At 42.0% G+C, this 24,110-nt stretch overlaps 1 protein-coding gene and 1 long non-coding RNA gene across 5 annotated transcripts in view; one reads left to right on the top strand and one right to left on the bottom strand.

The window, feature by feature from the left end:
* The window catches only part of LOC137563628 (ceramide kinase-like), a 122,672-nt gene extending 114,891 nt beyond the window's left edge, over positions 1-7,781 (top strand). For all 4 annotated transcript variants that reach the window (XM_068276321.1, XM_068276320.1, XM_068276322.1 and 1 more), the window contains 3 exons: positions 942-1,150; positions 3,780-3,997; positions 5,018-7,781. In XM_068276321.1, the coding sequence (XP_068132422.1) occupies positions 942-1,150; positions 3,780-3,997; positions 5,018-5,102 (512 nt within the window). In that variant the 3' untranslated portion in view covers positions 5,103-7,781. The remainder of the gene's footprint in view (positions 1-941; positions 1,151-3,779; positions 3,998-5,017) is intronic.
* Positions 1-24,110, bottom strand: part of LOC137563629 (uncharacterized) — a 51,449-nt gene that overhangs the window by 16,925 nt on the left and 10,414 nt on the right. The gene's annotated exons all lie outside the window — the stretch shown is intronic.

The raw sequence follows: 24,110 nt of genomic DNA, 5'->3' as shown, positions 1-24,110 counted from the left end.
GGCTGCGTGTGCTGCTTTTTATTTGAGACAAATCGGCCCAGCAGGGCCTGAGCGGCAGCCTCCGGCGGTAATGAACGAGCTGAGCTCGTCCATACTGCCAGGATGGTTAAGTGTACGGAGAAGAGCCATACTAAAGGGAGTTTTGTTATGCAAGAGCTAGAAGCTTGATCAGATGAAGCATTATGAGTGTTGCAAGTCAGACCAGGCTAAATAATCTCATCTAGTAGCTTTCTGTTTAAAGAGGAACTGTAACGACAAAACGGCCCCTGGGGGGTACTCACCTCGGGTAGGGGAAGCCTCAGGATCCTAATGAGGCTTCCCACGCCGTCCTGCGTCCCTCGGGGGTCTCGCTGTAGCCCTCCGTACAGCCGTGACGCAATATTTACCTTCCTGGCTCCTGCGCAGGCGCTCTGATGCCTCTCGGCGCCGAAGTAGGCGGAAATACCCAATCGCCGTCGGGTCTGCTCTACTGCGCAGGCGCAAGTTTCCGGCGCCTGCGCAGTAGAGCGGACCCGACGGAGATCGGGTATTTCCGTCTATTTCCGTGCCGAAAGTCGCCACAGCGCCCCCGCTGGAGCCAGCAAAGGTAAATATTGAACTGACAGTCGGCACAGTCGCCGGCTGTTCGGAGGGCTGCGGCGAGACCCCCGTGGGACAGAGGACGGCGTGGGAAGCCTCATTAGGATCCGGAGGCTTCCCCCACCCGAGGTGAGTACCCCCCAGGGGAGGTTTTTGTTGTTACAGAGTCTCTTTAAGAAAACCAGTGTGCTGCTTTGTTTTTTGTTTGTTTGTTTTTGCTGCCTTTAGTTTCCACTGCATAAAATCCTGGCAGCTTTAGGTTGTGTGTTTAGATATTATTATTTAAATTACACAAATTAGTCTACTACTGTGTTGTCGATGACGTGAAAAATCTTGATTTAATATTTGGTTTACTTTTCTAGAGAATGAAGATGACTGGACAACTATCAAAGGAAAATTCATGGCAATTAATGCAGCTAACATGAGTTGTGCTTGTCCACGCAGTCCTAAAGGCCTGTCACCAGCAGCTCACTTGGCAGATGGGACAGCAGATCTCATTTTAGTCCGAAAATGCTCAAGGCTAAATTTCCTAATGCACCTTATTAGACATACAACCAGCAACAGTGACCAGGTATAGGCTTCGAAATTAAGTTTAGTGGGTGATCTTTGAAGCTGTTGATATTATAAGATATGTACAGACACTAGATTATTATCACCCAAAGTGATTGTGATCGCTTTGGAAGACAGATAACTAATTACTGTGCAGACATGGTTGTTCTGCTCTGGGGAAGGGGAGCAAAACAGGTGGTTTTGGCGCCGACTGTGTGTGGTTCCTGAGTTGGACACCACTGTAGCAGGAAAGCTATGTAGCAGTTGGAATCCAACTCAGCATATTACTGATCCTGAAGCCAACAATGTCAGAACCCCTCTACTTAGCATTTGTGCAATGTTCAAACATCATAGCCTGGCCCAATTTTTCTAGCAGAATACCATAAGAGACCTGGTGTGAGATTGCAGTGACATCCATGCTACTTATCTCAAGATACTGTTTAAGGATGACCCAAATTATTATACAGTACACAATAAGTCCTTATTCCGCATATAGCTGCTGTTTGGTTAGCCAGATAAAAATGTCAAATTAGACCTTAGCAGCAGCTGTGAATCAGAACTGTGAGCTCTGCTTCAGCTCTCTGCTCATATGTAAACATGAAAGCTTAACCCTTTCTGTGCTCCCAGGAATGTGAAACCAAGTGAGAACATTTTATAAATGCAATAAATAAACATAAGTTGTTTTTTAGATTTCTATAAATTGTAGTGAAGAAATGTATTTTTCCTAAAAGGTTTACCATCTGTGGCTAATCTTTTAGTGCAGAGAGGAAGTTCTGAGTTTAGTTCCACTTTAAATGGCCTGTAAACGTTTAACACTATAAATTGTTTGTTATTCTTTCAGTTTGTCTGAAACTAGATAATACTTGGTTTACCAAAAGAATGGTTGATGCTGAGTTAGTAGTTTTAAAATGGTTGAAACAAAGTCCTGACCCCAAGACCTTGTTTGTACTGCAAAACGTAAAATGAGCAGGAAAAACACAGGCATGTTTTATGTGGACTTACTATGCCTTCTTTAATGAGCTTTTGCTGCTCAATTCAATTGTACTGAATGAGACATCCATAATCACACCATTCAGTGCATTTGTGATGTGCCAGAGAATCGCATCAGGTTACTGGGAACTGGGTACTCTTGTTTACATTGCAAAATTGGTGTCTTTTTGTGATTGGCAAAATGCACGCACTGTCAAATTGAATCAGATCACATGCAGTAGGAACAAGGCCTAATTGCATAGATACAGGGGAAGATTCAAAGCAGGCAGCTAATGCATGGAAGCCCACCATTATGCCTCAGGTACACCTATTGTGTAAGGAGACATGGGCTAAAATGCTTCCAAAGTAGTCTGCAGGACTTTTATTATGCTGTAGCAGATAATTAGTCACTGGAAGCATTAGATTTCTTTAGTTTTTATTTAGGTTTAGGCTGGGTTCATAGTGATCCGTTGCATAACGCATGCATTGTAATGTGTGTGAACGGCAATTGAGACTGGACATAGACTTAAATACATAGCCTGCATGCAGCAAGTTAGAATAACACTATACGTTACAATGCAGAAATGTGAACAGGGCCATAGAGTTATAATGGCAGTGAGTTGACATGCAGAATTATTCTGCAACGTAACTGAGCACTGAAACTAGGCCTTAAAGGAAGCATCTGAGGGACTTCAGAGCTGCGGCGAGAGGGACATATCGGCTTCCAGGGGCTGGGGGAAGCCCCAGGTAAGTAGATCTAATTTTTTTTTGTACCTCAGATGTTTCTTTTAAGAAAAACTGATCATGTTTTATTTCAAAATTTGCAGTAGCGTGTTGTACTGTGTTAGCCATCAGTAAAAGCAAGTTTTGAATCAAGAAGCTTACTGTTTATTAATCTCTAAGTTAACCAATAAATGGTATGATCCTGATTCAGTAATTCTTGCTTCAAAATTTGCAGAAACACTAAAAAATAAAATAAGATTTTACAAGCTTTTTAGGGTCACTTTAAAGCTTCTTGTGAAAACCAGTGGGGTTGACCCACAAAGCAGCAAAGCATTGTAACACATGGATGTATGTTTTTATATTTTACACAAGTAAAAGTTTTTCGGCACAACCATTGCATGTGTTATCTGCTTACTCACCTGGTATTTCATTCATTTTATAGTTAAATGGAGTTAAGCATTGAGCTGTAAGCCATTATGCATGGAAACTTTTGCTCATGTAAAACAATATGTATAAATCCATGCATTACAGCATAATCCTGCTTTTTGACTGAACCTCATTGTCTGCTGTAAGATGTTTTCCTGTGCTTTGATGTTCACATTACACGAAGAGCAGATTTGATTCTAAGTGTATTGTATTGTTTTGTATTTGCATCTGATTGTTAATCTTATTAATGCTGGATACACACCATGAGTTTCCGCGTCGAATGCGTCCGTCGATACGCGTCGATTCGATTATTTCCGACCATTTCCGAACGAATTTCGATGATTTTTAGGTCGATTGCCATGTAAAGTATGGCAAATCGACCTGACGATCCATCAAAGCTTGAATCGGACATGTCGGAAATAATCGAATCGACGCGTATCGACGGCCGCATCGAACGCGGAAACGCATGGTGTGTATCCAGCATTAGACAGTAAAAGGATCCTCCAAGTAAACTTGTTTATATGTCTCTCTAGTTTGACTTTCCATTCGTTGATGTGTATCGAGTAAAAACATTTCACTTTACACCCAAACATTTTGAAGAGGATGATACTGAAAGTACTGACTTGGGAAATGTTGGCAAAAAGAACTTTGCTCAGATCTGCACAGACCACCCATCTTGTGGGTGCAGCCAAGTGAACAGCATCTGGAATTGTGATGGGGAAAGTCTTGAACAGACTGCCATTGAAATGAGGTACAAGCACGTAGCTAATGGATTCATACTGTCCTGCATTTAAAAACATTTGTCATGGTGCTTGTAGTAGTGCATAACTCAAAGCAAAATTTAAAAAGAAATGTGGTGCCAGTTTTTAATCCAAAGGTGACAGGTGCCACTGTCACTTTCCTAAAACTTTGTCCCTGTTACCGCATAGGCCTGCCACACCACTTCCTGAATACACGCAGGAGGTCCTGCCTTGTACATGGGTCTCATCCAATTTCTAGATGTGAACATAGGCAGTATAAACAGCAGTAAATACTAGTTACTGTATTTCTATAAATTAGTGTCGTGCTAATATCATGGTGCTGTACAGCAGGAAGCACACAGTGCATACAGTTGCATGATAAATAAGAATACAGAAAATACACAAATGAACAGCTCAGCTTGTAAACTGTGCATAGAGGTGAAAGATATGCACACACTACAAAGTAGCACGGGGACACACCGACAGAAAGAGCCCTGCCATTTTAAACTCACAGTTGAAGAGGGCGGATTATAAAGCTTCCTCACCCTAAGTACATTTATGAATGTCCTTGCCGAAATATGGAAAATAGATTTTCCTATTTCTGGCTTGGCTAGAGCTATGTATTGGAAACTTTCAAAGAGAGACCAAGGTCTATTGATACAGTGTGATAAGGAGGGTTAGAAGTCATTTTTCTTTTGCATACATCCAGGGAAAAACATGAAAGCAGAGACCAGGAGCAGTAGTGATTGAACTCGTTAAGTGATGCTGCCCCAAGCCTTAGCTATTGTTTGTTTTTCAAAAAATTGGGACCCTTTCATTAAATGTTGTTCAAATTCCTATTCGCCCATTCACAATTTGACAAGTTAGTCCACAGAGGCTTTTTAAAGCAAACAATTGTCTCATCATGGTGATGGGCTACATGTTTTTATAATCCGATAGAACTTTTGGAAAGACTAAGCACTTTTGTTTGTTTTTTTAATTACATGCAAATACTTTTTTGTGATAACCCCCTTTTTTCTATTTGTTTCCAGAGTTCATGGACAACTGATTAGAATATTTGCACGAGGTATTGAGGATTCACATGAAGAAGATGATGAAAACCCAAGCAGGGTTTAATTGGCTAATGCTTGTCTTTTTTTTTTTTTTTTTTTTTTTTTTTAATCTTTGTGGTGTTTCTTGTTTTATTTATTTCACTTGTTAGCTGTAATCCAATTTAAAGCATTTTTGCATTATGAAGAAAAATATCTATTAATAATAATAATAATTTACTGTTGCTGTAATTTATCATGATTTATTGATGAATTTCATTCTTGTGACTTTGAAAACATTTGTGTAAACTTAGTATTTGTTCTTTTAGGCTTTGCAGTGTTTTAATATTCAAATGTTACTACTTTTCTTTGTGTTGCTTAGGCCCGGTTCACAGTAGCATTATTTTACGGAACCGGACATACGGATCAGGCCAGCTGGATCCGGTGAAAACGGTCCATTTTACAACCAGTGTGTTGTAAAACGTCCATTTTCATTGGTTCCTATATGCTGCAAAACATTCTGGTTCGATTCCGCTGAGCAAAACGGTCCGGAAAATTGGGTCCTGCAGCATTTTTTTTTTGTTCTGCGGAATGGACCATGGATCCGTACGGCCGGTTCTGTTGGCAAAAGCTAATGTGAACCGGGCCTTAGAGATCTGGCAAACTACATACCAGCCTAGAACAGGTTACTTTTAAGAAATATCAGTAAATCTTTTGAAGTTGAACACAGTCATATAAAAGTATCCATTTTGTTTATTATAGGCTGTAAGGCATTGTGTAATAATTCAGTGGTATGAGACTTTGACCTTTTTAATTTTCATATCTAGCAAATGAATTTGATACATGGCATTGTACCCGGTTATGTAATATAGTTTGTTACCTGGTATACCAAATGTAGTCACTTTTTAAGAGTTAAGCCAACTTAAACGTAAAGGAAAAATGAGCTAGAGAATAAATGTGAAAAGTTCTTGATGTCAGTCCAACATTCAAGATATGCGTGTCTGTTTTACATATGTTATTCCTGATGTGGACTCAAGCCTGTCGCATATTAGACAGATCAAATTTGTATATCATGCATGATCTTTCACGCTAACTAGTGACTACTGTACAGACACACAAGCCTGGCTGAGCATGCTCATACTTCGTAGGGAGTGTGAAATGTAGGAAACAGGCTTAAGCCTAGTACACACGTCCTTTTGATTGGCCAATTTTACGACTTTGATGTAGTATGAACAGAGTAAGTCTGTTCATAGTATTTGCAATCTGTTGACCCTACAACAATTTTGTGGTAAAATTGGTCAGTGATTGGCCAAATCAAAATTAGACATGTGTATTCACTTTTAGACTACCCACAGCAGGAGAATGTGGGAGAGAAAATTTGTTGTGCACAGCAGAGTTGCCTGTAGATGATTGCTCTGCAGAGGTTACATTTTGCCTAATCTGTTTACAAACAGTGACTGCCATTTGTCTGTGTGGACCTTAGTTTTTGTAGATAGTCATGTGTGAATAATCATAAAAAGCATGCATCTGAAACATATGCATTAGGATCATTTTCATTTGTAAGCATTACTTTTTTCTGTTGGTAATGCAAGACTTCTCATGAAAATCTAAATATTTTACAGTACAGCTTTGCACATCTCCTTGAGAGTCTTATGTGACTCTCTGACCTCACCAGCAAACTATTGTTTTCTTCCCATACCAAAGCTGACGTTGCAATTTATGTACTGTACTGCCATGTGAAATAGTTGTTTTTCATGAGTTTTTTTTCTCTGGCATATTTGGACCTGTCCACAGCAAAACAGGTGTGCATGGGAGACCATGCTTACCATGCTCAGAGAATGGAAAAGATATTTGTAATTTTTTTTGTCCACCATACTCCTTAATATGTTGACATTGCAGTCAAAAGAATCAACTGTCCTTTATTTATTAAACCATTTCTGAGAAATGTTCCTTATTCCTTAATATGTGCACTGTATAAGAAATAAAACTTTCAATGCCAACACTTATTTAGGAATGGGCTCCGAGCCATTGTATTGCTTCATAATTAAATTTTGAAGCGCTCCCTATTCCATGCAGTGAAGGACATAATGTGGAACTGCCATCACTGCTTTGAAAAAAAAAAAACTACTCCTGGTCTTGGTCCTGCATCTTTTAACAGGAAGTGGATTCCTATGCACCCCCTAAAGTAGACAAGTATCCTTATGGATAATGCATTGAGTCTTCAATATAAACCTTGCATCTGGTCTAAGGTATACTGGAAAATAATGTTTATATGCTTAAAGAAAAGCAGTCCACCCTGCGTTACGGTCTTATCTTGGTCTAGAAGATCAATAAGAAATGTTTAGGAGACTATGTTGACCATAGTACACAATTGTTTCAAAAAAAGGAATTTTGTCATAGAAAATCGATTTGAGTGAGGTACTGTTTAACAAAGTCAGTCTCTCATAGCAAATTGTACTTTCAAGTAATTTGCACAATAGATTTTGTAGAATAAGAAACTATAACTGTTTCTTTTAGTTAGAATGAATGCAATAAGGTAGCACAGTTGTAGAACTACTTAAAATGTCATTGAAATTCAATGTACTGTACATGACTGAATTTGAATGTTTTTTTTTCACTTTGTATGAAAAGTGTTAAGAAAAGGTAGCTATCCGTTGGCCTGTATTGACAATTCATCATATTTAGAGATAATCATGATTTCAATATGTGTTTAGTTTTCCATGCAACTCAGCAATGCAAAAAGTCAACATTCCTGCTATTTTTGATTCATGGAAATAAATATTTTAGTATGTAAAAACTATTCTGGTCTTTTAAATTTGTGGAGAAATAAATATTTCTGTCCAGAGGTTTTCTTTCAATTAGTTGATCCAAGTACTAATATGTGTAAAGGCTAACAGGTATTCCACAGACCTACATGGGATATCTTAATTTTTGTTATTTTGTCAATGCTAGTCTACCTGTAATAACTAAACAACAAACACATTTTGGCTGATGCAAATTGCCTGGCTTTCATGATGACCATGACGACGGATGACTGAGGCAGTTGCATATGCAAATCATTCTTCCTGGAAGAATTTCTCCATGCAGTTCTGCTGCTAAGGCCTTCAGCTAGTTAACGCAGAGTGGAATCCAACCAACCATCTTACCATCCAACTTAAGATCTTACTGCATCAGTAACTCACAGTATTTACTCTCTTTTGAAGAATGGCTACTTTTGTAATCACTGAGCATATTGGTTCACTTTAACATGAATCTGTTACATTTTTATGACCACAGCCCCTTAAAAGAAATCTTCGAATTGCAATGCTTTTTCTGGACATGATTTGTTTTGGCACCATGTATTTCATTTGCCAAGACTTAAACAGTTTGTTTGATGCAATAACTGTTTTTGATAGTATAACTGGCTAGATGCTCATTCAAATTGGAAGCACTGCAAAAAAGACACTTATGGCTAATAAATAAATGGCTAAATCAAATGAAAACGCAAGAAATCTGACGCTCCATTTAGGTTTTATGGGGTTAAAACCCTTTAGACTGTGGGTATCCTATAAAATCAAGGTGGAGTCCCAGATTTGGGGGGGGGGGGCGGGTTTGCAATCCATTGTGTTGTTAGTAATAGCACTTCAATAAATTCATCTGAACTGTGTCCCAACACATACTTTCTCGAAAGCTGTATGCATCTCTTGTAGCTCTATTAAAAGACCTTTGCACAGCCTTTTAAAAACCGTTCTAAAATACAGCTATTGTAAAAATAAATTGTGCAGAATCATTACTTTTACAAGAACACATTTGTAGGCCGGATAAGCACAAATATTTAGCAAAAAAAACTGTCTTTTAGATCCGCATTCACTCTTACCTTCTTGGCTTCCACATAGTGCTTGGAAAAGTGACTATAATGCCTCTAATATGTATTGTAATAATTTAATGCAGATCTCTCAATATCATAAAGCTCACAAATGGTTCAAAGTAAAAGTAAAAACAAAGCTTTTTTTGCAAGGTAACTGATGTTTCTGTTGCACTGAATGAAGCACCATTACTTGACATCTTGTCTTCCATCCACCATAGAAGCGACAACTACAAACTCCTGTCCACTAAAGTGGTATTACACTCAAATTTAAACACAGCACAAAATTAACAGCTAAAACCATCTATGTTTGTAAGGTACTGGAAGGGTTAAAAAGAACCTGTATTGTTAAAATCGCACAAAAGTAAACATACCAGTGCATTAGGGGACATCTCCTATTCCCCTCTGTCACAATTTTGCCGCTCCCCGCCGCATTAAAAGTAGTCAAAAACAGTTTTAAAACGTTTGTTTAAACAAACAAAATGGCCACCAAAACAGGAAGTAGGTTGATGTACAGTATGTCCACACATAGAAAATACATCCATACACAAGCAGGTTGTATACAGCCTTCCTTTTGAATCTCAAGAGATCATTTGTGTGTTTACCTTCTATCCCCTGCAGCTCTCACCCACTGAAAAGTAGAAGCAGTAAAGTGTTGTACCGTGTTAGCCATGAGTAAAAGCAAGAAGTTTTGAATCAGGATGATACCATTTATTGGCTAACTTAGAGATGGATAACCAGTTCGGCCTATAGGCACTGCTGCTGCCGCCGGCTGGTGTGCGCGATCGGGCGCGTGCCCGCCGCTAGCCCCCCGATCAGTGAATGGGAATAGAATTCCCATTCACCGATCTACCTTCCCCGCAGAAATACCGACGCTTTCTCTCCAGTGAGCGTGATATTTCTGCCCCCAGGAAACATCTCCCCAGCATTTTAGTTCCTGGATGCGAGATCGTTCGCATCCAGGACTTTTTTCACTGTGGCCATCTTGTGACCAAATAGTAAACTGCACCAACATACAATTTTAATAAAAAAAATATTATTTTACATTTAAAATTAGCAGTTTCCCTCCCACACCAAAAATTACCCACATACACTTTTTTTTTTATTAAAATAAAAAATACAATAAAAAAAAAACAAAAACCACATAAATAGTTACCCAAGGGTCTGAACTTTTTAAATATGCATGTCAAGAGAATCTGTTATTATATTATTTAAAATTATAAGCTTATAAATAGTGATGGACACAAATTGAAAAAATGCACCTTTATTTCTAAATGAAATGTCTGCACCATAAATTGTGATAGGGACATCGTTTAAACGGTGTAATAACCGGGACAGATGGACAAATAAAATACATGAGTTTTAATTACGGTAGCGTATATTAATTTCAAACTATAATGGCCAAAAACTGAGAAATAATGAATTTTTTTCATTTCTTTCTTAATCTTCCTGTTAAAATAGATTTAGAAAAAAATAATTCTTAGCAAAATGTACTACCCAAAGAAAGCCTAATTAGTGGCGGAAAAAACAAGATATAGATCAATTCATTGTGATAAGTAGCAATAAAGTTATAGGCGAATGAATGGGAGGTGAACGTTGCTCGGATGCATGAGATTTTTGGACTGCGGTGCTGAACCGGATAAACAGTGAGCTTTCGACTCAAAAAAGCCTTCGTCGGACTGGTTCCTGACCAAAACTGAAAAACACAGCTTATATACACTGACATACAGAGGAGAAACATTCTTTAGCAAACATAAATGTAATTAGATGCCTTAACTGTTACTGAGGAGGCTTTCCCAGGCATCCTATCTAAATTGATAAGATCAATAGAATCCTCAACATGACATAAAGCAGACTCTGGTGATGGGGAGACATCGTAAATTCCGAATTTAAATGGTAACTGGCCTGGTTACATGCACCATTAATTCTAAGCTTAAGAGAATTGTGGCATTTAAAGCCAGCACCTGAAAGCAAATAAAATGAATAGTGACAGTGAATTCCATCTTACACAGCATATGGCACAAAAATGAATGAAAAGATAGAACAATTAAAAGAATTGTGGCATTTAAAACCCATCGTACCAGCACAAGAAGTTAGAGTCCTTGTTCAAACCATCTTCTACAGTTTTGAACCAATGTATAAACCTAGTTTCTTGTGTTAGTCTCATGTTTCCCGATTTGAAGCCACCCATTAATACAGTGACGCGAAAATCGCTTAAACTGTGTCCAGGTAAACAAAAGTGTGTTGGTATTGGGAGATCAGTATATTTTGTAATATCCATTCCACTGACAGGATACTAATACCAGGTATACAACAGGAATACAAAGTACAAGGCACCTTTTCCTGCGACTCATCTAATGTGGTATACATGATCATGTGTGCAAAATGCCCCAAAGGAATTTATGTGGGAGAAACAAGTCAACCACTGCGTGATCGCATGACACACCACAGATCCACTATTAACAGCAGGAAAAAGGATATTACAAAATATACTGATCTCCCAATACCAACACACTTTTGTTTACCTGGACACAGTTTAAGCGATTTTCGCGTCACTGTATTAATGGGTGGCTTCAAATCGGGAAACATGAGACTAACACAAGAAACTAAGTTTATACATTGGTTCAAAACTGTAGAACATGGTTTGAACAAGGACTCTAACTTCTTGTGCTGGTACGATGGGTTTTAAATGCCACAATTCTTTTAATTTTTCTATCTTTTCATTCATTTTTGTGCCATATGCTGTGTAAGATGGAATTCACTGTCACTATTCATTTTATTTGCTTTCAGGTGCTGGCTTTAAATGCCACAATTCTCTAATGGCCCATACTCATGGGCTACAATTGTCGCCGCAACACGCGCCGCGCGCGTGTTGCGGAGATAGGTCGCCCGTGAGTATGGGCCGTCGCACGGGCGAACACCCCCCGAACTGTCGCCCGTCGCTGATGTCGCCAGGCGATTGAAACTTTCAATCGCCTGGCGACAGTCGCCGCCGCACCTCCGCCGCAACTGTCGCTAGTCCGCGGACTAGCGACAGCAACCTCCATTGAGGTATGCGGAGCTTCCGGCAGGGGGGAGGAGAAACGTCGGCGACAGCTTCCGTCGCGCCGCTGGGCCCTCTTTTGCGTGTGTCCGCGGAGGGACCTGGCGAGGAGCTGTCGCCCACATGCTCACGTGTGCTGGCGACAGGCCACTTTTGCTGCCCGTGAGTATGGGCCATTAAGCTTGGAATTAATGGTGCATGTAACCAGGCCAGTTACCATTTAAATTGGGAATTTTCGATGTCTCCCCATCACCAGAGTCTGCTTTATGTCATGTTGAGGATTCTATTGATCTTATCAATTTAGATAGGATGCCTGGGAAAGCCTCCTCAGTAACAGTTAAGGCATCTAATTACATCTATGTTTGCTAAAGAATGTTTCTCCTCTGTATGTCAGTGTATATAAGCTGTGTTTTTCAGTTTTGGTCAGGAACCAGTCCGACGAAGGCTTTTTATAAGTCGAAAGCTCACTGTTTATCCATCTCTAAGTTAGCCACTGAAAAGTTACAGGCTGTTTCTTCCTGCAGACAGCTCTGCCCCTTGTCTGTAATTCCTTTCACAACAGAAGAGGATATATCCAGCTTGTAAAAGATAAGAGAGCAGAGAGAAGCTGCCCTAATCTAAATAAAACACAGGCAGTGTGCATAGAGGTGCCTGGAGAGGGGTGTCCATAACAGAAACACAATACTGAAGAACTTGGAAGCCTTCCAGACACAGGGCGACAAGTCTGAAGGGAAAGATACGCTGATTTATTACAGAGATGGTGATAGTAGAAAGTGCTGCAGCAAGCCAGAGCACATTAGAATAGGTTTAGGAACTTGTAGGATGGTAGAAAACGGGATGAAATTTTTGTTACAGAGTCTCTTTAAAACATTTAGCTGGATAAATCCTCAGCTGCTAATTGATATGCTGACCAGCATTATCAGATTGTGCTGTAAAAGTGTATACGCTGTGTAAACAAGGTAGAAAAGTTCCTGCAGTGTCCAGTGGGGAAGCAGATAACCTTCTCTCCTTTGCTCACTAATTAATTAGGAGTCAGGCTTGGTCCACACTTGTCCAGTTTCAGATCGGATCCGTTTCAAACGGATCAGTTTTTCAAAATGTTGTCCTTTTGTAGCATACGTTTCTAGTTCATGTAAACGTATGTCCTTCCTTCATGTGTGTTTCTGTTGGATAAGAGATGATGTTGAGAGAAGGAGCAGGCAGTAGGCAATCTGTTTTTGCCTCTTTGTGTGCAAAAGTTCTCTGTGTAGAGGAAGATCCATTTTTGTGTAGCCTTTAACTACCCCTCCATGTATCCGGGGTCCGTGAAAAACCTGCAAATCCGGACTCCGTTCAGTTTTTCAAAACCATTTTTTAAAGTTTGTAAAGACGGACGCAATTTAAACATTGGTATCCGTGGCTCTGGTTTTGATTCGGGGCAAAAAGAGGAGCCACGGATATGTTTTTTAAACAAGTGTGAACTGACCCTAAATCTCTTACTCTGTCCTGCGGTTGGTAATGAATCCGTTATCTTCAGTGAAGTGTAAATCTACATTAAAATGACATCAGAGCAGTCTTGAAGTGTTCCATATTATTTTTTGACTGCTTTTAAAGAGAACCCGAGGTGGGTTTGAAGAATATTATCTGCATACAGAGGCAGGATCTGCCTATACAGCCCAGCCTCTGTTGCTATCCCAAACCCCCCTAAGGTCCCCCTGCACTCTGCAATCCCTCATAAATCACAGCCACGCTGCTGACAAACAGCTTGTCAGAGCTGGCTGTGTTTATCTCTATAGTGTCAGTCTGCTGCTCTCCCCGCCTCCTGCAGAACTCCAGTCCCCGCCTGCATCCCTTCCCTCCCTGCTGATTGGAGGGAAGGGACGGGGGCAGGGACCGGAGCTATGCAGGAGGCGGGGGAGCAGCTGAGACTGACACTACAGATGTAAACACAGCCTCACAGCATGGCTGTGATTTATGAGGGATTGCAGAGTGCAGGGGGACCTTAGTGGTGTTTGGGATAGCAACAGAGGCTGGGCTGTATAGGCAGATCCAGCCTCTGTATGCAGATAACATTCTTTAAACACACCTCGGGTTCTCTTTAAAACAGTAGGGCAAACATTTAATTTTGATTGTAATCCCACTTTAAAGTGGACCTCAAGTGTATTGTAACACCAGTAGCAGGGACACTATCTTTATATGCTATAATGCATTAGGATATTGCTTAACCTCTTTGGCGGTAACCCCGTGTGTGACACGGGGTAAGCCGCCGGAGGGTGCCGCTCAGGCCCTGCTGGGCCGATTTACATAATTTTTTTTTTGCTGGACGCAGCTAGCACTTTGCTAGCTGCGCCAGCACCCCGATCACCGCCGCCGCGCGCCCGATCGCCGCTATCCGGTGCGGCGCGCGGGCCCCCCCCCCCCCCCAGACCCCTGCACTGCCTGGCCAATCAGTGCCAGGCAGCGCCAAGGGGTGGATCGGGTCTCCCAATGACGTCGGTGACGTCATTCCGCCCCGTTGCCATGGCGACGGGGGAAGCCCTCCAGGAAATCCCGTTCTTTGAACGGGATTTCCTGATCGCCTATCGCCGGAGCTGGGGGGGATGCCGCTGAGCAGCGGCTATCATGTAGCGAGCCCTCGGCTCGCTACATGATTTAAAAAAAAAAATTAAAAAAAACTGCTGCGCTGCCCCCTGGCGGTATTTTTCATACCGCCAAGGGGGTTAATCACCCTCTCTCCTTTGCCTTATATGGCATAGAGAGGTCAATGCCTCCATCCATAATAATGCCAGGTGGCAGGGTTATATTTTCCATGGCTCAGCCCCCTGCTCTGTGGCTGCTCTTGGAGTAGAGCGGAAATCTTGTGGAGATACACTGGTATACAATATAAATTACTAGAACAACAAACCATGCCAGTTGGTACCAGAAATCCACCCCCAATCCCTTGGAACCAAGAAACAACTTAGTCAGTCAGCTCCAGCAAAAGCCCAAGTCCTCATTATTCTGTGCATGACTTTCCCTGAACCTCTCTCCCATTTCCTTGGCCTTGGTTATGTGTGCCTCAGTAATGTCAAAGGGTCATTAGTCCCTTTGACATAACTGTCATCCCTGTTGGTGCTGCAAGCCCGGCGCTGTGCTTACCAAGTATCTTCCTGCAAGGCAGTCAGATAATCATGTACTAATTGTTGGCACATTCATTTTTATTTTATGCTCCACTCAAATGAATCTAAATGTAGCATCAAATAAAGACGACATGGAGATCGGCAAGATTTTTAATATATCTTCTCACTCAAATGGTAATTTTACTATTGTTATTGAAAGGTCAATCTTTTCACGTCAAGGAATTACTTGGCCTTCTTTCATATTTCCCTCTTGAATGTGCTGTGTCCAGGGGCAGTTCTAAGATGATGCAAGGTGATGGGCGTGCCTCAGGCTGCGGACAGCAGACAGCTCACTGGCTGACCAAAGTGCCCCTTTCTCTCCCTCCATTCATTTCTGCAGCGATGAGCAGCACCTATGAGAGGATGCTCACCAGCTCCATGCTGTCCAGCGCCGACATCACTCTTCAGCAGCACCCCCAGTGTCCTCTCCATGGTTACAGTGCTTCACTCAGCATGTGAGCACTGTAATCATGGAGAGGATGCTGGCGACGCTTCTGAAGAGTGTCGTCAGCTCTGGAATGCATGGAGCTGGTGAGTGAGCATCCTTTCATAGGTGAGGCTCAAAGCTGCAGAAGGAGGGAGCCACCGCTATACTATACTGGGGGCACTTATACCTGGCTAACCTATACTGGGGGCACCTGTACCTGACTACACTCGGGCCACCTATACTTTTCTACCTATACTGGGGGTACCTTTACCCTGACTTCCTAATTAACATGCAGTGCGAACTAGTGCCGTGCGATCATTCCAATTTTGGGGGAAGGGGGGTGGGGGGTAGCAAAAAGTCTAGAACTGGCCCTGACTGTGTCCAACCTTCTTATATATGTTTTATCATCCATGTAGGTATCACTGCAGCTTTGAAACATTGGAAAAGGGATAGCATAATAGCCAAGAGAAGGAAAGATGCCCGTGGGTGTGTAAAGACATCCAAATTTTCATTGGCCAATGTTTGACCAATTTTGCCACTGGGTACCTACATAATCTTTTCATAGAATTCAAAATCTGTTGGCCCTCATTACATTGAGGTGGTAAAATTGGCCAGTAAAGTCAATCAAATTTAAATGTGTGTATTCACCCTTAGGGTCACTATTCACAGTGCTGTTTGTTTCTCTTGTAATGCTCATGTGGGTTATTGGAGGACTGAGAGTGATTAAGGGGTGTGTTACTGCTATGTTACTGACCGGTTTTTACACATAGTGACCATCAGTTGTGGTCAAAGTGGGACCGATGGTCAGCCACTGTATAATTTTTTTTTTTTTCTCCCCTTTTAACTTTAGCTCCGGCTCTCACAGGCAGCCAAATTACTCACTAAGCGCTGCGGCATCAAAGTGTATCAAAGCACTGTGCCAAAATTGGTGAATTCTTTCACAGAACTTGGTACTGGAAAATAATTCTCTATAACGCGGAGGAGGACACAGATAGCATTGTCTATAAGTATATACAGTCCTAATGCTACATGATACTGGGTGTAGTTTAGTAAATTTTACCCTGTTGTGTAGTCTCTTTAAACAGTCAACCAAGAAGCTGAAAAGCATGGTTTCTACAATTCACTATTAAATATATATCAAAATCCACCTTGAGCTACTTGAAGAAAAGCAAATTCAAGGTTTTTGAATAGACCTGTCATTACCTTGATTGAAATATTTTCTGTAAATCTTTGGGTAGATCTCAATCCTGCTCTACAGTGTGTACAAGAAAGCTCAGCATTGGGAATGATCTGCAAGGAAATGTGGCAAAGATTCTTGCAATAAGAATCGACTGACTCGGCTGGATGCAAAACGAATTTACAAGCTTTGATTTGTGCCGACAGGAGTGCTAGCAAATATTGATTTACTAAAATGTCCAAACTTTGCACATACCTCATTTATTATTGAACATATTTCTGTATTTTAAAGGTCATGAAATAAATGTGCACTAACCATTTCTAAATATGGTTTTAACACACTGCTTGCTTCACTAGCGGTTTACAATTATTTTCTGACAAAATCCACTAAACAGACATATTATATTGTAGCTTAAATAATATACAACAGAGTTATATATGTTCATCAAAAACCTTTTGCTATTTTGTGGATGTGAACATGACATGTTCGCATCCACAAGTCATGTACTTGTGGATGTGAACATGCATATATGCAGTTTGTTCTGGTTTTAGAAAAAGTTTACAGTGCAAGTGACTGCAACATACACCCACTATTTGCATTTATCACTGAGCTCTAATATGATTCAGGTAGACGTTGCATATGTTTTACCACATAATAGACTATTTTCAATTCATTTAGTCCAGGTTTGCTGGAGCACTTAAGATCGCTACTGTTAATTGTAGTGGTCTCAATCCCTGTCCCTTTTGTGGGTGTCACAAATTAAAGGAAGTTATGGTTCATTTCCACAGTAGGTACATAGCTAGTAATGACATATTGGTGTATGGCAGGGGTCTCAAACTCACGGCCCGCGGGCCATTTGCGGCCCTCGATACAATATTTTGTGGCCCTCACCAGCAAAAGATTCCTTATAGTTAGCTTCAGTGCTCCCAAGTAATCCGCCGCATCCCCGCCGCTAAACGAGGGCTGCAGAGCCCCCAAATCGCCCGGGGGGCAATCCGCCGCCATTTCCTGGAAGGGGCAGAGCTTTCAGCTCTGCCCCTCCTGACGTCAATCGCCGCACAGATCACCGCCCCTCTCTGTGAAGGAAGAGTGAGAGGGGCGGGCAGAGGCGGCGATGCGCCGTGATTGTGAAATTTCTTATGCGGCCCAGCCTCATCCTGACTTTGCCTCCTGCGGCCCCCAGGTAAATTGAGTTTGAGACCCCTGGTGTATGGTTTCTAACCCAAATCTATCAAAGAAGTTTTCACAGTATTTGGGCTATAAAGTAAACCTCCCAATGTGCTATTATTTTAGAAGTACTGTAAATAACAGCTTTACTTGTTTTATGAACTGACCTTCTCAGACTAGTTTGCATGTAACCTGTGTGAGCTGCTAAAAGGCCATTAGTCATTTGTAATAATATAGGGAATGTTACAATGCCTTAGAAACTGGCTGTTTTAACCTGCCTAGCGTTCTGGACGAGCTGAGGTCGTCCAAAGAAAACTTGCTGGAAATGTTCTGGACGAGCTCAGCTCGTCCTGCACTTTCCCCTCTCACGCTGTGATCAGCAGCACTGCAGCAGCCTCTGCAGGCTGCTGCATGCTTCTCCCTAGGGAATCCCTAGGGAGAGAATGTGCTAGGGCAAGCGGGGGATCCCCCTTCTGTGCGGCGGTATTTTGGGCTGGGGGATCCCCCTCTGCGGGTGGGGGGATCCCCCTTCTGTGCAGCGGTATTTTGGGCTGGGGGATCCCCCTCCTGTGCGGCTGTATTTTGGGCTGGGGGATCCCCCTCTGCGGGTGGGGGGATCCCCCTTCTGTGCGGCGGTATTTTGGGATGGGGGATCCCCCTCTGCGGGTGGGGGGATCCCCCTTCTGTGCGGCGGTATTTTGGGCTGGGGGATCCCCCTCTGCGGGTGGGGGGATCCCCCTTCTGTGCGGCGTGCGGGTGGCCTCTATCCCTCCCCCCCCATCCTCGCTTCCCCCCCCTTCCCCGTCTAAGCCCTTTGAGCAAATAGAACAACTCACCCAGGGGCCCTCTCCAGCGCAGCACTTCTTCCTCCATCGCAAAGTCCCGTCTCTTTACAGTTACATTACGAGACTTGGTGACGTCACCAAGTCTCGTAATGTAACTGTAAAGAGACGGGACTTTGCGATGGAGGAAGAAGTGCTGCGCTGGAGAGGGCCCCTGGGTGAGTTGTTCTATTTGCTCAAAGGGCTTAGACAGGGAAGGGGGGGAAGTGAGGATGGGGGGGAGGGGTAGAGGCCACCCGCACGCCGCACAGAAGGGGGATCCCCCCACCCGCAGAGGGGGATCCCCCATCCCAAAATACTGCCGCACAGAAGGGGGATCCCCCCACCCGCAGAGGGGGATCCCCCATCCCAAAATACTGCCGCACAGAAGGGGGATCCCCCCCACCCGCAGAGGGGGATTCCCCAGCCCAAAATACCGCCGCACAGAAGGGGGATCCCCCATACCAAAAGTGAGAATCGAGGGGGGGGGGGAGATCGGGAGGGAGGGGACATCTGGCACCCTATACTCCTGGCTACACCTGGCACCCTATATACCTGGCTCCCCTATATACCTGGCTACACCTACCTCCCTATACCTGGCTACACCTGGCACCCTATATACCTGGCTACACCTGGCACCCTATAACTGGCTACACCTACCTCCCTATAACTGGCTACTCCTGGCACCCTATATACCTGGCTACATACTTGGCTACCCATAACTGGCTACCTTGACATCTGGCTACACTCCTGGCTACCCTGACATCTGGCTACACTCCTGGCTACTCTGACATCTGGCTACACTCCTGGCTACCCTGACATCTGGCTACACTCCTGGCTACCCTGACATCTGGCTACATGTGGTTCCCTATACACCTGCCTTCACATCTGGGTCTTATACTCACCATTGGCGTGCTGATCCCTCGTCGCGTACCTCTGATGGCTTCCCCGGTGCCGTCTTCCATGTCCGTGTACGGATTTTGCTTCTCCCTCAGTGATGACATGTCCCCTGCCGATTGGCGTTGACACCAGGTTCACACAGCGTCATAAACATCTCACTGCAAACATTTTTTTTTTAAGTTGAATTCAATACAATAACCTGTATTGAATTCAATATTTTAAAAAAAATTGCAAAAAAAAAAAGGTTGAAAATTATTGGAAATTAATTGAGCCACTTTTTGCACGGAAATCCTGGGGAATCAGAACGCCAGGGAGGTTAAATGAGTTGTTTACTTTTTTTTTTCCCAACTTGTTGTAAAATTGAAGTACACCTGAAGTGAAAGGTATGTGGTGGCTGCCATATCTAATCTGCATGCTTGTTCAGGGTCTATGGCTAAGAGTATTTGAGGAAGAGGATGAGCAGGACAGTCAGGCAACTGGTATTGTTTAAAGTGAATCAAAAGAGTAAACCAAAAAACAGATACTTGCCTGAGGAGAGGGAAGGCTCTGGGTCCTATAGAGCCGGCCTGTTCTCCCGGTCTCTCAACTTAAATCTCCCTTTGCAGGAGACTTCAGCAGTTTTCAAAAGCACTTGGGCTACTGAAGATGGGCAACTCTGTACTGCATACGCATGAGAGAGGGCGCTCGCGCAGTACGGAGCAGCCCGTCTTCGTAAGCCCGAGGGCTTTCGAACACTGCTGAAGCCAACCCAACCGGGAAGAGAGCTGTCAAGGACCCATGGATCATAGACTGCTAACGGGAACTTGGGGGTTGGGAGGAGAAGGGGATGGCTCTATTGGACTCAAAGCCTTCCCTTTCCTTAGGTAAGTATCTGGTTTTAGTTTTACATTTCCCTTCAGACTCTCTTTAAAAGGAAATAAATATGCCAACCTCCATATTCCTCTGAATTCAGATGTGCTTTAACTTCTCCAAGTTAGCTGTGTCAGTGGTGTTATTTTCTTTTGCTCAGGCCTTTCTTCATGGAAAGAAACCCTTTCTCTAGAAATTCAAATGTACTTCTCCGCATGGTATATGCCATGCTCTATAGTTCAAACGCATGCACAGAACATTTGAATTTCCTTGTGCCCAAGGCCTTTGGCACTGCTATAGATTCTTGATAATTCTACTTTGAAACTACGTCGACCTAGTTATATTCTTAGGTTTCCAACATTGACTAGTGAGCTGTCAGAAATTGCTTTGTGAATGATGCTTCTGGTTGAAGTAAAATATATTAAATTTTGGTGTATTTTGGTAAAAAGAAAACATTTCCAGCTTAAATTGCTTTTAACAATTGGTCATGTAACATCTGGGCTTAAAAAAAAAAAAATCAAGGTTCCTCCATTTTACTGTAATATACGCCTTAGAGGCTCTACTGCTGTGTACAGAGCGACAGATCTTATCCAGTTTCATTGTGCACTATATATTTGTTGTTGTGCCATTTGCTTTAGAAGGTTCTGCAATTTCACAATTTGATGTCTAAATTGGGAAAATCATGTGACTGACAGGCTAAATAAAATGGAACAGAAGCCCTGAAAAGGTTTTCTTTCTTTACAATTCCACAGCCATTATAAAAGATGGAATCTGTCTAACAATTTGGAGGAAGTTACATCTCTATCAGGGAATAAAGACCTGTCTGTCACAAACAGGTTTTAACAGTGGACTGAATTTTTACTTCAGCTGTGGTGAAAAAACGATTCTCACGCTTTAATGTAGATTTAGTACGGTTTTGTACTTTGATTAAAGATAAACAAGCAGGTATTGTGTTTAGTAATTGTATGTTCAAATATAAGCAACTAATCTTCATTATCACAAGTGTTTAAGGAGTGTAACTTTTATGTAAAACAAGTCATGCCATTTCAATTTATTGCAAAGTGTTTTTAATGAGTGGGTTAAAAAATATTGTATATTATATATATATATATATATATATATATATATATATATATATATATATAATATAATATATGACTTTTATATGTGGTAAACGTTCAACTGGGTTTGGTAGAGTGATCAGATTGAATATTTTTCTTGCTTCCTTCCTTAGTTCTAAGGTTTTGCATAATATAAATATCAGGTCAATAACATGTCTTAAAATTAGGTAAACACAAAGATATATGACAATGTATCATGATTTATTTAATAAAGATTAACTTGAAATTCATAAGCAGTGCATGAAAAACAAAGTGCATGGGAATTAAGAGGGTAGGTAGTAACTAGTTCCTCCTATTCATCAAATGCATACATTGAATTCATCAACAGGAAATGTGACCACCACTATAAAAGCAGGAGTTTTGTCAGTTTCCTGGTCTGGAGCGCTCAAGAGTGTATTTAACATCAGCAGTGATCTTAGTGTGGCAATAGCTGCTGCCTAAAGGCTCATACAACTTAAAAACATAAAAAGGGTCAATAGTTCATAGATTTTAGCTCTGGCATACTTCAATGAATGTGTCTTTGAGCAAAAACTGACCAGTAAAAACTTAAAAAGCAGATTTAAGTATAAAATAAAACTGGGATATCTTAAAAAGTCATTTTTAAGAGGAGGAGGATATATACAATTGTTAAATTGATTAGTTTACAGTATTTTCACCTCGGGTGTCCTTTAATGCAATCAGTTAAACTGTTTTTACAGAAAGGTCATCACTATTGTATATGCAAAAAATGCCCCTGAGGCGCTAAGCTAGGAAACAGACTGCATAAGTTATATGCTCCTGTGTATTGCCTGAGGAAGTGGGATATACCCACAAAATACGTGGCACCCCTCTGAAGTTTGTAAATAAACTATTTTTGTTGTCAAAACCAGCAACTTTTTTTGTGTCTACACTGAAGGGGTAGGTCCACCACTGCCTACTTCATTTTAAACGTTTTAACCAACCAACTGCTTTTACTCTTCTGGCGCCTCTATACAACTGCATAGCTATTGAGTCCACCCTTGGTGGAGGGGACTTGGCTCCTTTCTTCCGATCTACAGAGAGTGACTTCTTAATCCTGAGTGGGGACAGGTCTAATTCTCCACACCTGTCCTTTCAATGGTTGCCTGGATGGTAACCCTGGTTTGTGAGTATTCAATTGTGCTTACATTTTCACATCCATATTTCCAGTACATACTACACTTTACTGGGCTCTCTGTGTCTCCCTTTTATTTTTATATAAAAAGTACACCCTGTCAATTTTTTTTCTTCCCATTTCATTGTTATTGTGTATTTATAAGCCACTGACATCTTCTTTAGTGCTTTACAGAGCATATCACTAACTGGCCCTATGGGAAACTTAACAACTGAGGTCGATCTGGACGGTTATATCCGCCCAGATAGCCTGCACTGCTGCTGCGGTGCCACGTGTGCTCCCGCCGCCTTCTGCTGCCCCTGAGATTAATGAATGGGAATACAGATCCCATTCATTGATCTATGTCCCCCCAAGAAAAACCGACATCTTTCTCTGAAAAGTGCGATTTTTCTATGTCCCACGTCACCCCTTCAGTTCCTGTAAGCGAGATCTCTCGCTTACAGGATGAAAAATAAAAAAATCATCGTGGCCAAATAGTAAAACTACATCTACATACATATTTTTAAAAAATATACACAATCAATTACCGATATATTTAAAATTATTGGTTTACCTCCCCACTCTGAAAAACCCCAAATAAAATTTTTAAATAAAAAAATTACAATAAAAAAAACAACATAAATAGTTAACTAAGGGTCTGCACTTTTTTTAATATGCATGTGTAATGATCTGCTCTGCTGTCTGCACAGGCAGACAGCTGTTTGACCATTTGTTAGGTCTGAGTGCTGCAGGTCCCTGGAAAAAAGACCTGTCTCTACTCTGCAAGCTGCAGAGTTGCTGTTCTGGGGAGGAATTTGCATCCACTTGTCATGCAAATTGCTTAGCTGCTTCCTCTGATGGCTTGCCGTATAAAAACCATTTCTTCCCAGAATTCCTTGCTGGTCATGATGGTTTGTTCCTGCTAACTTACCTAGAGTCTCAGCCTTTGCTAATTGTTTGTTAAGATTATCTCAGAGTAATTCCTTGGGAGTGAACTAGGCATTCCTTCTAGCGTAGTCAGGTTGTTGTATTATCTGTATTGCCTTGTACTATCTATCTGTTGTGATTGTCTTGTCGTCAGCGGTGGTCGACAGGAAATCGTTCTGTCTGTTGGGATCGCATTCGCCCTAACGGTAGTGGCGGTGGTTCCTTCTGTACTCCGTCTTAGGGGTGCAAGCCAGAGCAGTGGTTGCTACTGGTTGCTCCATCTGTCTGTCTGTCTGGATCGCATTCGCCCTAGCAGTAGTGGCGGTGGTTCCTTCTGTACTCTGTCTTAGGGGTGCAAGCCAGAGCAGCGGTTGCTACTGGTTGCTCTGTCTGTCTGGATCGCATCCGCCCTAGCGGTAGTGGCGGTGGTTCCTTCTGTACTCTGTCTGGGAGTGTAGGCCAGAGCTGCGGTTGCTACTGGCTACTCCTTCTGTCTGTCTTGTCTGGAACGAACGCTTGCTGTAGGCTCGGTGAGGTAACCATTTAGCAAGCGTTCGCGTTCTCTATTCGTT

This window comes from Hyperolius riggenbachi, chromosome 3 (genome assembly GCF_040937935.1).
Source record: "Hyperolius riggenbachi isolate aHypRig1 chromosome 3, aHypRig1.pri, whole genome shotgun sequence".
NCBI lineage: Eukaryota > Metazoa > Chordata > Amphibia > Anura > Hyperoliidae > Hyperolius > Hyperolius riggenbachi.
Note: the sequence above shows the minus strand (reverse complement) of the source record. Positions and strands in the feature narration are given on the sequence as shown.